This window comes from Carlito syrichta, unplaced genomic scaffold (assembly GCF_000164805.1).
Source record: "Carlito syrichta isolate Samal-C Ts95f unplaced genomic scaffold, Tarsius_syrichta-2.0.1 Scaffold316274, whole genome shotgun sequence".
Classification (NCBI taxonomy): domain Eukaryota; kingdom Metazoa; phylum Chordata; class Mammalia; order Primates; family Tarsiidae; genus Carlito; species Carlito syrichta.
In genome coordinates, this window is record NW_007260370.1 from 164,029 (window position 1) to 179,026 (window position 14,998).

The following is a 14,998-nucleotide window of genomic DNA, read 5'->3' on the forward strand; positions in this document are numbered from 1 at the left end:
TTAACAGCAAAAATAAAAAAAATAAAATTTTATTTCCAGAAATTAAAAAAAAATATCTGTTTTGATAATAATGAAAAAGTTTTGTTTTTCATTTTCCTGAACTACCTACATTTTCCCCTTTTATGGAAATATCTAAGATATTGATTAATGATCATGGACTAGAAAGTTATTTGATTTTATCTCATTAGAGATTAATAATGCAAAACTGAAGAGGATTTTTAATCAAATAATCTGATAGTGTAAAATATCAATATAATTGGTGACTATTGAGAGAGCTAATAAGAGAAAAATTAGAAAATTCTAAGAGAGAAAGCCTAACTTTGCTTTGCTCTGCATGATTTACTTTTTTATTTAATAAAGCAACTATGTGTGCATCTATCTGGTTTTTTTCTCAGCACAAATTGTCAGTTGATCTCTTCTAAAAATTTTCCGATAGTCAGTAGTTGACTGCAATTGGCAATTTAGGGTCAGGCTCTCATTTACTATGCTTATATGTCCCTGGATATGATATTCTACTCTTTATCTCTTATTTATTTTGAAATTCAGAAATCTTCCACCTACTTGAACACATTTTGATACCTAATTAAATATTGCATGTAAGAGTCTATATACATCAAACATTTTGTCCAAGAATTTTATTCTCATTAATCTTTTTGTTATTCTTCAGCCACCATGCAAGGGACCTACTGACAATACTCAGGCTATTAAGACAGAAAAATTCAGACATGCTCATCTCAATTTTCCAGTGGGTGCTTCTCAGTCCCTGGCACATCTGGTTTTTCTTTGCAATAGAAAAGAGTTTGCCAATCCACCATCATCTGCTTCATGATATCTCGGCTGGATTCATCCTAGAAGAAGCTGTTGGGGGAAAGGCTCATTCGTGCTTCTAATTTCTAAATCACAGTCATAAAATCAGAGAAAAATGTACATATATCACTCATTCATTTGCACACCAGATATATAAATCTGAAGCTGTTATGAACAGAAGAAAGTAATATAATACCTTTCTGTTTATCTATGAGCCTATTTCCCCAGACTTGAAAAGTGCTGGTCTTTATGAATTTGCTTACAGTTTTTTTTTTACAAAATCACATCGTTTTCATTCAATCAATAAACATATGCTGAACTCCAATGATGAGCAGGCACTATAGCCTATTTTATACTTTTTGTGAAAGAAATCAAAGGGGCTTTATTCAGTGGGTTTAAGGCAATAATTATGGGTATGTCAATTTATGCTTGCATTTTCTAGTCAGCTTTAAGGTAATCTCTTTCACATAAGAGGAAATAAAGAAGATAACTGAAAGTAAATAAGGGAGTCAGTGTCTGCTACCTGTCAAGTACTAGGCCAGGAAGAACTGTGTGTGGGTGTAAGTTGTTGAACTCTAAAGCCTCTTAAGAACTATAGGAGGTATTTATTTTTCCCATTTTATGGTCAGGGGAAAAGAAGCTTTAATTAGTTTCATAATTGTTTGATATGACTTCACTGTAGCTTATGTCCTCACAGAGTTACCACAGGAAAAAACTACTAGGAAAATTCTAGAATTTGAACTAAGGTCTGAGTAATTCCAAAGGAAAAACTCAGGGCTTATTGCCATTGTTTATTACACAACACCAAGATGCTATATCTCTGAACTGAGAAACTTCTTGAGTTCTTCAGATGAGAAACTATCATCTTTTGTTGCTATAAATTCAGTATTCCCCAAGATTACTGGTTCCTCTCCCACTTTGGTAAGGAAGGACTCCTTAAAATTATGCCTTTCTGATGCCAAGAAATTTTTATGGGAATAAAATCTTTTTTCACCTCCCAAAATTTTGTTTTAAGATGAACTAAAGAAAATTTTATTATAAATGGCCAAATTCCTCAATATTATAAAGTAATGGTCTGTAATTGATCTCTCTTGATGTTCTGGGAAATACAAATCAAGATAATACTCTATTTTTAATAACTTATTTGCTCCTTAGTCATTGCTATCTCCTTTACACTTAAAAATTAAGAATATCATTAATGTTTAGATAAAAGACAAAAAACACTAAAAAAAGTTACTCATATTAAGAGTAATTATCTCCAGATACTATTTATTATAAGAATAAATCCTTTCTCTTATATTCTATCTTTTACCTCATCTTGACTTAATGCAAATGAATTAATGGGTGTCTTTCAATACTTCTGTGCTTATTTTAAAGTTTTCTTTCCTTAAAATACATTGGTTTTTTCACTGTTTTATATTGTGACTCTTAATTTAGGTAGAACATTGTTATTTTCAAATCCCAATAGCAAACACAAAGAGAAGGCTTAAATTTGGCAAGAGCATTGAAGTTAGATAATACTCAAATAGAAAATAAAACTTGAGATGATCAGAAATTTTTTTCCATTGCAGTAGACTGCATCATAATGTCCACAACGAATAGATTCTTCAGGAACTGGGTTCTTTCTAGTAATAGTTCAACAAGTGCATGCAAGTGTACATCTGTGAAATAAATCTGCCACAGATGCTACACCTGGAAATGAGGTCTCCAACAGGAAGCCATTTGTTATCACAATAAATTATATCTGTAATCTATACAGACTCTCACATCCCTTTAAAAAATCTAACCAGGACATTTTAAGGACTCTAGTTCACTTGAAAACATGATGAAAGGCTGACTGGAATAAAATCCTTACAAAACTACAAACTCTGTATAGTTTAAAGGACAACCCATATAAGCTTTTAGAACTAAATTTTCTTACATTTGTATCTAAGAGTGAGGCTGACTTTATTCAATGACTAAATAAATTTATATAAGTAGCTAAACTATTTAAGCCTTATTTTTTGTTTTCGTTTTCATTTTTGGTGCAATGTTATGTTAAAATTGCCCTAATGCCCTTTAAAAAAAAAAAAAAGATGTGGAGTACAATTCAGGGTTAGGTATACAAATGGTCATTGTGTAGGTAAAGTTCAGGCCTCCCTTAGGTCCCCACTTCACCTTAATGCCCTTTTTAACTGCCTTTCTATTCCTAGGACCAGTACGTCCCAGAAAAAAGTGAATGTACATTTGTTTTCCTTTAATAGTGTCCTATTCCTGTCTATCACAATGCTAATGTGAACTTACATCTCTTATAAACTTCTAAGTAGTGGAAGGAAGACTCTGTAATACAGTCCTACTCAGGGGCTCTCTAAAGCCTCAGGAACTTGCTGCATATCTGGATCTTCCTTCATGGCCTCCTTTCAACTAAGTTTTTGGTCCCATCAACACGGCTGAATTTTACTGAGAAGAAAATAAAACTACCAATATCTAAACACAAGAACAGTATGAATTAGAATTCCAGATTCATTTTAATTTCCTTCCCCTACTCCAATCTACCTTCCTTTCTGACCTTAGTTCTACAGGGCTCCTTATGCCTGCAGCCATGGCCCACCTCCCCACCCAGGCCTCAAGTCAGAGACCTGGGGAGTGAGGTGGGACAAAGTACTGTAACTCAGAAGGGACTATGGGCTGCGGCCATGGCACAGTGGGGAAAACCAATAAAATAGCTGGCTCTTGGTCCATACATGTCAAAGCAAGATGCTCTTATGAGTCCTAACACTAAACTTCGACCATGTTAAATTTAAAAAGAAAAGTTAGAAGACACTTTCCATCCTTAGTGATGTTCCTTAATTCATCAGTTTTATGATTATACCTATGTATGAAATAACTATATAAAGCACCTTAAAATAAGAATTCCCTCACTAAACTATTCTATGTAGAATTATATAAAATAGCTCATCTTACAAAAACATGGTCCTTTATAAAGTTTGAAATAAAATGTATGCTGAAATATAAAATTAAAGCTATTGTCCTCAAATTATAAGGTAATTTGGAAATAGTAAAATTACTAGATAATGCCAGAAGCCTACTTTTTTGTTACATTATACTTAAAATACATTACTACCCAAAAGCCTTAGCGGATCTTATCATCATCAAGAATGGAGGGAAGAAACCCAAGATATGCATAAGACTGTATCTCATAGTGTGTCTTAGAAATGAACTCAGCACTTTTTAATGTATGCTGTTTCGCTGCCTTATTTCTAGCTATTATACATCAGTTACCCAGTTTACTAAGTTGATTACTGCAGAATTTGTCCAAGCAAAAAGTTAAGCTGATGAGAATTTCCAGGGTCATCATCCATTTCCCTTTTTGAAAGAAGGTTCTAAATATGCCCTTTTCCAGTCTTCAGGCACCTCATCAGTCCTCCACGAGTTCTCAAAAATGATATCTAGCGGTTCTGTGATGACTTCGGCCAATTCATTAAGTACTCTAGGATGCCAGCCATTGGGACCTGTGGATTTGAACATATCTGGGTTATTGAAGTTTTCCTTTACCCATTCTGCCCCTAGTCCATCATGGATTCCTAATCCTATTTTTAAGTCATACTTGTCCCTTTCTAGTTACCACATGACTTTTGAAAAACAGTTCTAAGTCTTTCCTTGTTACCTATCAATTTTCTTTTTCAGGCTAATAAATGAAGAGTGTATTTTATACTTAGCCTGTATTTTGTTTTAATAGCTCTACTTATCTTTTCCTTTTATGTTCCTTGTAAGGATAAGGCAAGTTTTAGAAAAAGACTAAATAAAAGTATACCTTGTGATCAATTGCATTTCTAAGTCACATGACTCAATACTATGCTTGAGCAACCTCAGTACTAAAGCAACAGTCAACACACTAAGAGGCATTCCAAAGGCTACCTGTCATGCTGGAAGAACACATATCAGCTTGTAGCTGTGAGTGTTCATTCAAAATGCATCTTCCAAAGCAAAAAAAAAAAAAAAAAAAATCACAATTATATTGAATCATTATCATTTAATGTATCAACAGTAACTTTTTCACATAAGTATTTAAAAAGCATAGCTGTGCATGAGCTGGAAAGAGGTTAATAAGGATTTCTTACAAAGCAGCAACCTAGTAGAATTCATTTGCGTGGTCATCAGCAACAAGGTTCTTGAGTTTATATTACACTAATTATCTTCAAACTCTGATATGTGTTGACAGCTTTTACCCCTTCATTGTCACAATGATCCCTCTGAAACTGAAAGGCAGCAGCAAATTACAGTGGACTGCCCATCTGTCACAGTTATGCTGTGTGTCCAGAATCTTTTGACAAATCTAGGATGGACAAGTAAGAGGAAGAAAAGGAGAGTCAAAAGGAAAAAGAAGGATTGAGTCTTTCCTGAGATTTTATGCTGCTTGCTTCAACTGTTAGGGTTTTCCATTGGAAAAGTTTTTGTAAAAGGTTGAATCAATTCTGCTCTTTTTTGTTTTATTTTTCTATTCTCTGTCTCCAACCTTACTCCCAGTTTTATCCCTTGAAGCTTTCTAAGTGTCAAAAGAATAAAAATCATATTGCAGACATCATTAAGACTCTTTAAAGAAACAATTCTGCACATTTCTCTAGGGTACAGCAATTTGTATTAGCACATGCCATTTTAACCCCTGCTCAAACAGCCACCTGCTGATGGCAATATGTTAGCTAATATGTCATTATTAATTAGTTTGGGTGACACCATCAGGCAATCACATCTAAATGAATGGAAAATATTACTATCCATGCTCACAAAATTTCTCTGGAGAATAAGCTATTTTCAGGTCTTTTTCTTTTTTTTTTTTGCTGTAATACTAAGTAATATCTTATTACAAATTAATATATTCAAATAGTTACCCAAATAAACCCATATCCAACCCAATGCTTCTATGAAACAACGACTCCTATTATAAATTATGCAAAATTAATGTTCAATCTATATGAACAAACCAAATTGTTGAGCGTTTTTGTTTTTTTTTTTGCTGGAGGGAGCATGGAGGAAGGGAAGGGAAATTCTGTAAAGAAGGGAAGTTACCTTAATGTAAAGAAGGTAATACTGTTTAATACTCTAATTAAAGTAAATAAATGAAAAGGCATTAACACCAAAACTTATATTTACTATACAGTGTAAGATAAGTAGCTATTAGTATCAGGAAAAGATCCAGAAAGAGCCTTCGGTTAAGTGTTAGGGGTCACTAAGATGGCAGGATGCTCATTTTCAAGAAAAGAATAGGCCACATAGGGGTCAGGTACTTCTTTAGGACATTCTCATCATAATAAAAGACTCTCCACGTCTGCCCTATGTTAGAGAGAGTTCTGCTGGAAGTCAGAAACATGGTCTCACCTATCACCAAAGGTCACTTTGTTCTAGAAACATATAAAAATAAAGACAATGCCTTTGGACAGGTTACCATTTAGCAAGCATAGACATCCTCCATATTAAAGTCATCTAACAATGTGGCCCATGAAGTCATTTCATAAATCGAGTGTCAAGCTAATAGCCTTGGAAACCTCTCATGCCTTTAGTTCCACAAAAACAAATCACATTCATTAAACAAGCCTAGCCTTGCAATTTGCTATTTTTCATTCTTTGCTGGGGGAGGGTGGGAGGCAAACAAACAGGATTTCCACAACTGGGTCATGGAGAGTTTCAAGATGTGAGAGCAGTCGCAGAGAATAATTAGCAGAGCACATGTTGCTTCATGACCGTAGAATACGTCAGTGATTTCCCCGTTCCCAACGCGCCTTCATTCTCTGGTGGCTGATCATGTTGTGTCACCCCAGGGCCTGGTCTTGATACATCCCGCTCTTTAAGTGTAAGAGAAATAAATGGAGTTTTAAAATTCTGACAAGCTTGCAAGAGATAACTGCTGAAAATAAAATTCTTATGGGCAAACATGCGTTTGACAGAGCTGCTACCATACCACACATTTTTCATATTTCATTTTTCCCCTAAATTATCTGGTACACTTCTACAAAGAAAAAAAAGTTATTTTTTCACTCCATCAAGAAACATAGTATCTGTTCACATGTGTTTGCGGTCTTCTTTCTCAATCACAGTACTAGGTTGACTTAAAAATCATGAAAGAAATGGCTTCAAATCAGCCCCTTCCTTAAAATTCATGAAAACCAACCTCTGAAAGACAAATGCCAAATTTTATTTTTGGTTCTTTTTTTTTTTCTTGAGTTGGAAGTCTCACTCTGTTGCCCAGACTGGAGTGCAGTGGCCGCTCCTGGCCACTGCAGCCTCGACCTGCCAGGTTCCAGCGATTCTTCCGCTCAGCCTTCCAAGTAGCTGGAACTACAGGCGTGCGCTACCACGCCCGGCTAATTTTTGATTTATTGCAGAGATGAGGTCGCGCCAAGTTGCCCAGGCAGGTCTCGAACCCACGGGCTCAGGCAATCCACTCACCTCAGCCTCCCAAATGCGCGGGATTACATGCTGAGCCACTGAGCCCGGTTTATTTTTGGTTCTTAATTCTCCACAAGTGATGCTATTTTTAAAGATGAAGTTTGTTTGAAAAAAAAAAAAAGTGACTGCCAGAAGTCTGTGGCATACTAAATTATTATCTCCCTATTTCTAAGAAAACTTTGCTTAAAAGGTTTGTTTATACCCTGTGGTACTATTTCTCTTCGTACCTGACTTTGAGACCACTTTTGGTCAGAGAGCTCTTACATTAGGGCCACCTAAATCTAATTCTTGGGCTGAACTGTGACTTTCTCAGTTTCATTTGTTCTAAGCTTTTATGGGGATGGGGGTGGTTCGACCCTTCTATGCCAAATCTGCTATCACTATTAGAATTCTAACCCGAGAAACAGGGAGAGACAGAAAAAGTTATGCAAGAATAAAGAAACTATTATTATGTTAACCAGATAAACTTAAGATTTACAAGATTACATTTTTTTCTCAGCTGATTACTCTGATTTTTAACTGACTTCAAGTCTGTTGCTCTTTTTAGCTTGTGATTGTCCCTCTAATTAAAGGCAATCAGAGTAATACACAGGCTAAACCATTTAGAAGTTATTTCTCTATTGTGATATTATTCTAAAGGATACAGCTCAATTGCAGATATAGAACCAATTGACAAATTGACACACATTTTCCCTATCTGCTTGCTGGAAAAAAAAAAGTAACTGGCAACTGAATATTAATAGTCTGTGATATTTCCATACAATTTTGGGGACAACTTCCTCACAGAGAAAAAATTAAGGATGATGCACAAATGTTGCCATCTGTCCTCTGGGATGACACAAGGGGCACAAGTCTGAACGTTTGGTGATTGGTGACAAGACATAAGACTTTTTTTTTTAACCTCATGGCATACTCAAGTTAAGTTTTCTGACTTTCAGTCATGTCACACTGGCTATTATTAAGGTGGGAATTTGCTTGGAGAGAGGGGACTTCAATACAGCCTCTCTGTAACTGTAAATAAACTTCAAGGGCAAAACCCTCATATTTTACATGTCTACATCTCCTATAGAAACATTATATTTAATGTCACCCACTACTACTGCTGATTGATAAAATCACCCATATTATACTTTTTGTATAAAATTCATCACTAAATTAAGTTCCTATTGGAAAATTTTAGTCTAAAAAGTCAGATGTGGGTCTATTTTCTTTTGCCTAGTCAATAGAGAAAAATGGTCAATATATGTTCACTAAGCCCAAGTGTCTTAATGGTCAGGTCACCTTTTCTTTGAGGGTCTCTTCTCAGGCCTCCTCACTGGAGAAGGCCCACACTGGCTCCCAGATCCCAAGAGGCTGGAGGATGCAATGCTACGTTACACAAATCACATGTCTTAATATGTCCTTTTTCTACAGAGCAGTCTTCTAGGGTACATTTCCTAGGATTCTACAGATTAGAAAAACGTTTGACTATTCTCAAATGATCCACATAATGATGTACACATATTTTCTTTTTGTGAAGTTTAGAAATAAATACCCAAATGCCATCCCCATTATAAACTGTTCTGTTTAACTATTTTATCTGTCTTCATCCATGGTGCATCCTTGGTAAGTGCAGATGTATTCCAGTTCCTGGAACAAATTAAGTGGGTTATAATAAGCTACAGGGCTTCTTGGTGCCTCCTCCAGCACCACATGGGTTCTAATCTTCACTCAGGACCTCTCTGAAGCTTTTTAGCAAATGGCAAGAGAGAGAGAGGGTGGTTGGAAATTTTCCCACTGGCTTCTTCAGAAAACTCTCAGAAACAAATTCAGAGTTTAAGAAACAAAAGGCTCTTTGTTTATGCTATCCTCAGGGCATCAACCGATTTTATAATTTTTCCAACTGAATAGCTATGCAAATTTTCCACTTTCTTAAAAGCACTTTGCTGTACTCATCACTGACTATTCTGAGTATGCTCACTTCCCACACAAGAGAGCAACCCACAGGGTTGTGGTCTGCACATGGTATGAGTGCTCCCAGAGCCTGCAGGTTCAGAAGCCCGGGCTTCCTCACAGCCTGGAGTCAGGGCCATGCATTATCTCTAGCAGGAAGGAATGGCCAGGAATGTCACTGGAGGGAATTTTGTACTGCAGTTTCAATAATTTTATAATAATTAACAGCTGGTCACAGCAAGTAACCCAATTGGGGCTGGGTCACTCCTCTTTCAGAAGTTTAATAGTACAGTTAAGGAGGTAAAATGGTAGTTGGAGGGGAGCTCTTAAGAACAAAGAGGGAGCTAGCTTGGACATATTTACAGACTGAGCAGAAGGATTCCATGGAGAGAGACTAAATGCAAACAAAAAAGTGATCATTACGGGTCATAGTTATTATTTGGGTCAAGAGTAGATACTCAGAGGAGGGATTAGTCTTAGGAGAGGGATAATTCCTCATCAAGAAAAGAGGCAAGGAAGACTAGATGGGCAAACAGACTCACATGTTCGGAGGTGGAGGAGAGAGGACGGGTGGGGGCTTGTATCCAGTGGGCCACTTCTCAATAGAGCCAAGGCTACCTGCAGAACAGGCCTTGAGAAGAACAAGGGCCGATTTGAGGAGAAGGGAAGAAACTCCAAAGCAGCCACCTAGAGAACTGTGACAGGAAATCAGTTTGACAGCTGCAGGAAGGCAGTTTAGCCTGGACTGCATGGAATGACAGTGACAGGGTCCCTTAGAGTTTCCCTCTGTGTTATGTTTCAAAGTCTCCAAATACTTCCCAAAATGTGATCAAGACAGAGGCCTGTAAACACACAACACAAGTCTAGAACAGAGATAACTGTAGCTGCGAGAAAGTGCTGGGTACCAGTGTTTTATCTCCTGGTACAGCTCTTTAAAACATAAGCTGGTGGGTGTTTGGATGAAACGATTCTGTTGGTGTCTCTCTCACCAGGCTCCTGGGCTGCTCACAGAGGGTTCCCATTCTCCCTTTCCCTATGTCTCTCTCTCACTCACCTGCTCACCTATTATCATACACGAATAATCTTTGAAATCACCATTAACATTAGTCTGCAAACTCTTCCTTCAATTATCACCAATATAATTGCCATTAACAGTATGCTTATAGGACCTACTGTGGTTGTTATTCCATGCCTGCTCTGGCAAACAGTAGCAAGCAACTGCTAATACTTACTGAGTGAATTCCTTCTGTGCCAGTCACTATGATAAGAATGTGCATTTTTACATAATCGTCTTTACTTCTTACTGCAAGCCAACATGACTGCAAACCTAGACTCAAGTTTATAAATGAAGAATCGGAGGCTTTAAAACATAGATGACCTATCAAACTGCTCATGCGTGGCAGGGTAGTTCTGGCCAATAGCAAAGCCCACTTTATCAGATCTACCTCTGCATCCTGCAGTCATGTTTGATTGGGAATCTGTAATAGTTGAATAGTGTCTCCCTAAAATTCACATCTACTTAGAACCTCAGAATGTGATCTTTTTAGGAAATAGGGTCTTTGCAAATACAATTAGTGAAAGATCTCTGTTGGGAGCGGATGTGATGTGGGGAGCAGACGAGCACTGTCACTGTAGCAGGCCTTGAGTAAAGGCCTAAGGTCTCGCTTAATGGCCCCAAGCTCATAGGCAAGGTCTCACTTCGAAGCTCTGCATCCTTGCCAAAGGCAGGCTGTGAGGGATGCAGCCTGCTACACAAAACAGTGTCTCAGATACCCACATATTCAGGTGCACATAGCATAAATAAAGCCTTAGCCACAAGATAACTCTGAAACAACTCGCCTTTAGGTAGCAACAAATTCCGTTATGGTTCCCTCACAGACCTTGAATCCCTTCCAACTTTCTTTGTGCTTAATTATAAAATAAACATGCTGAGCTAGTTCGGGGTCACTTCTCCTCCATCAGAGGAAAGTGTCCCTCCTGGTCCCAGTTTTTCTCTATGTCTTTGTGTCTGTGTCTTTCTTAATCTTTCACCACTCTCTCTTGGGACCCCTAGAGACAGTCGTTCAGGCCACAGCAGACCTCGAAAGGAAATCATCCTGGATTTAGATCAAGAAATGAAATTATCCTGGATTTAAGAAAAAAAGACACAGTGAAACACACAGAGAAGAAGGCCATGTGAAGCTGGAGGCAGAGATTGGAGTGGTACCACAGCCAAGGAATACCAGGAGCCACCAGAAGCTGGAAGAGGCAAGAAAAAATGCTTCCCTAGCACCTTTGGAGAAAGTGTGGCCTTGCTGACACCTTGATTTCAGACTTCTGGATTCAAGAACTGTGAAGGAATACATTTCTCTTGTTTTAAACCACCCACGTTGTGGTGTTTTGTGATAGCAGCCCTAAGAAACTAACACAGAACCCTTTCAAAGAAATACATCATTTCTTAAATGCTCTTAGAAATATTTTTCATCACTTCATTGTTTTTGGCATTATATGCAAATGTGATTTGAGGCAAAAGGTATTTTATTCTCATTCATAATAAAAAATATTATGTGTAGTGTAGTGTTTAGTTAGATATTATATTAATGCCATAATAAAAATATTTGACTTCCTTCTATTCAATAAACGATGCAAACTGTTTAAATGTATGGTATATAAAAGCATGATTTGTAAAGACGCATTAAAAACTATATACTGTGCTTATATGTGGACTCCACGTATACTAAAATTCAGACTGAGGTTTAACTATTTGCTACAGCATCAAAAATAGAAAATTATCAGCGAGACCAATAAGAGGACACCACCTGCATGTAGAGCAGCCCGGCCAAGAGCATAACCGAGTGGCGTGCAAACGTGAGAGGAAAGCCATGTGCGGCTGCGCTTTCCTACCCCCGAGCTGTTCTAGATGCGGGAAAAATGCTTTCTGAAAGCAGTTCAGTTTTGAAGGGTGTGATGCTTGGAAGCATTTTCTGTGCTTTGATCACTATGCTAGGACACATTAGGATTGGTCATGGAAATAGAATGCACTATCATGAGCATCATCACCTACAAGCTCCTAACAAAGAAGATATCTTGAAAATTTTGGAGGATGAACATATGGAGCTCAGTAAGAACTTTCGGGTATATTGTATTATCCTTGTAAAACACAAAGATATGAGTCTTTGGGTTGCAGTAAAGGAGACTTGGACCAAACACTGTGACAAAGCAGAGTTCTTCAGTTCTGAAAATGTTAAGGTGTTTGAGTCAATTAATATGGAAACAAATGACATGTGCTTAATGATGAGAAAAGCTTATAAATATGCTTTTGATAAGTATAGAGACCAATACAACTGGTTCTTTCTTGCACGCCCCACTATGTTTACTATTATTGAAAACCTAAAATATTTTTTGTTAAAAAAGGATCCATCACAGCCTTTCTATCTAGGCCACACTATAAAATCTGGAGACCTTGAATATGTGGGTATAGAAGGAGGAATTGTCTTCAGTATAGAATCAATGAAAAGACTTAACAGCCTTCTCAATATCCCTGAAAAGTGTACTGAACAGGGAGGGATGATTTGGAAGTTATCTGAAGATAAGCAGCTAGCAGTTTGCCTGAAATATGCTGGAGTTTTGCAGAAAATGCAGAAGATGCTGATGGAAAAGATGTATTTAATACCAAATCTGTGGGGCTTTTGATTAAGAGGCAATGGCAAATTACCCCAGTCAGCTTGCAGAAGGATGTTGTTCAGATATGGCTGTTACTTTTAATGGACTGACTCCTAATCAGATACATGTGATGATGCATGAAGTATACCATCTTAGGGCATTTGGGCATAGTTTCAATGATGCATTGGTTTTCTTACCTCCAAATGGTTCTGACAATGACTAAGAAGTGGAACAAGAGAATGTATATGATGACAATATAGGACATCTATTGTCATTATTCATAGTAATGACTACATATCCAATATAGCAGTGTGGTGTTTTTTTTCTAATTTGGTGGCACTGCTATAATCACACATTAAAGTTTAGTAGTACATTTTTAAAAAATAGAAAATTATCAACATATGGAACTATTGTTTTTCTTTTGCTTAAAGTATCTACTGATTTATTTATTATTTATTTGAACATTTGTGATTTGCTTTAAACTGCAAGACAAGAGAGCAGGTTTCAGTGGCTATTTCCAATCACTGTTCTACAAATAATACACTAGAGTTGCAGATATAACTGATTTCTGACAAATTAAAATTGGATATAATTGTCAGTATTTTGGTTTTGATTAAGGTACTAAAGAATGAGAAAGAATTTAATGTTGATGTAATCATGTTTGAGCTCTATGAAGCTATCATTTTGAAGAGGAAAATATTTAAATAATTGTCATTGATATCTTTAAAGATACATAATAAAACAGTCACTAGTCCCAAACTGGAAAACCTTTTTGAATTTGCTGGCAGCTCAGAAACCTCCAGTTGGCAAACTATAATATTCTATGCCAACAGCTCTCAAACATCTTGGTCCTGGGAACCACTGACATTCTTAAAAAAATATTGAGGATTCCAAAGAGTTTTTGTTTATACTGGCTATAACTATCAATGTTTACTATAGTTGAAATGATAATTGATAATTAAAACATATTTATTCACTTGAAAACATATGTTAACATACATATATTTATGAAAAATAAGCATATATTCCTCCAAAATTCAGAAAAGTGGCATTGTTTTTTGCATATCTTTTTAGTCAGACTATTGGATGCTCACATATCCTCTATAATCAATCAAAATATAGATTTGAAATATATGAGGAAAAGAGAGAAGTATTTGGATAGTTTTTTCAGATAAATAATTGTAGATATTCTTTTTGATACAATGCCAAAACTGGACAACAGGTGGTTTCTTAAAGACCAGTTGTAATGTGAAGCCTGAAACCATATCAATACACTTTTCATACTGTCTACTACATTAAAATCATCAGTCTATCTTTTACTTTTAATGAATTTTTTTCCATGCATGATTTTATATTATGTACTGGTTATTTGGAAAATATCCAGCTCCTAAGTTATGCAGATCTTCCAAATGTTGACATATATCAGTATTCAATTTTTTAAAATCACATTTATTAATATTTCCACGTAAGGTAGCCTAATCAAAAAGTCTTTGGTACTCAGAAATTGTCAAGTTCACTGTGCCAGATACAAGCTTTCTAAAATTCTAATTTTTACTTGAACATTCAAATTTTATTATTAACAACAAATATCGTTGTTTATGAGTAGTTCCCATTTTCCATTTTGACACAGAATTTGCAAAATTGTGTACACAAAACCTGAAATTTAATAAGCTTATTAATTTCTACTGCTTCATCAAGATTATTTTAAGGGAAAATGGCTTTTTTGTTTGCATGTATGTGTAGGAATACAAGTACTAACCCAGATCAGCGCTAATATTTTTATCCACTGTTGCTTTTGTGCTACAAATACGAATGCCCTCACAGTGAAAAAGGCAAATAAAGTCACAGTATTGTTATGAAATAAGTTATTACCTCACAGACCCCTGAAAGGGTCTTGGGGACCACACTTGAGAATTACTACTCTATACTACTGCAAGCGTGTATATTTATTTACATAGAATATGTGTTTTATTTACACAGAATGACCTCCTTGCTGCTTTTGGTAACCCATTTATACTTCCTCTAAATTCATTTGGACCGCCAGACTCAGTGGCTCGGCCTGTAATCCCAGCACTTTGGGAGGCCAAGGTGAGTAGATTGCCTGAGCCCACGGGTTCGAGACCTTCCAGGGCAACTTGATGAGACCTCATCTCTACAATAAAAAAAAAAATTAGTTGGGCATGGTAGCGCACAC

At 36.5% G+C, this 14,998-nt stretch overlaps 1 protein-coding gene and 1 pseudogene across 2 annotated transcripts in view; one reads left to right on the forward strand and one right to left on the reverse strand.

Annotated features, from left to right (window-relative positions):
• Positions 1-3,740: 3,740 nt before the first annotated feature.
• Positions 3,741-14,998, reverse strand: part of SAMD5 (sterile alpha motif domain containing 5) — a 47,194-nt gene continuing 35,936 nt past the window's right edge. Inside the window, exon 3 of the mRNA XM_021706982.1 lies at positions 3,741-4,298. Coding sequence (XP_021562657.1) covers positions 4,236-4,298 — 63 coding nt within the window. The 3' untranslated portion in view covers positions 3,741-4,235. The remainder of the gene's footprint in view (positions 4,299-14,998) is intronic.
• Positions 11,960-13,179, forward strand: LOC103276611 (annotated as a pseudogene). The gene has a single exon (XR_505381.2). The product of XR_505381.2 is annotated as a C1GALT1-specific chaperone 1-like (transcript).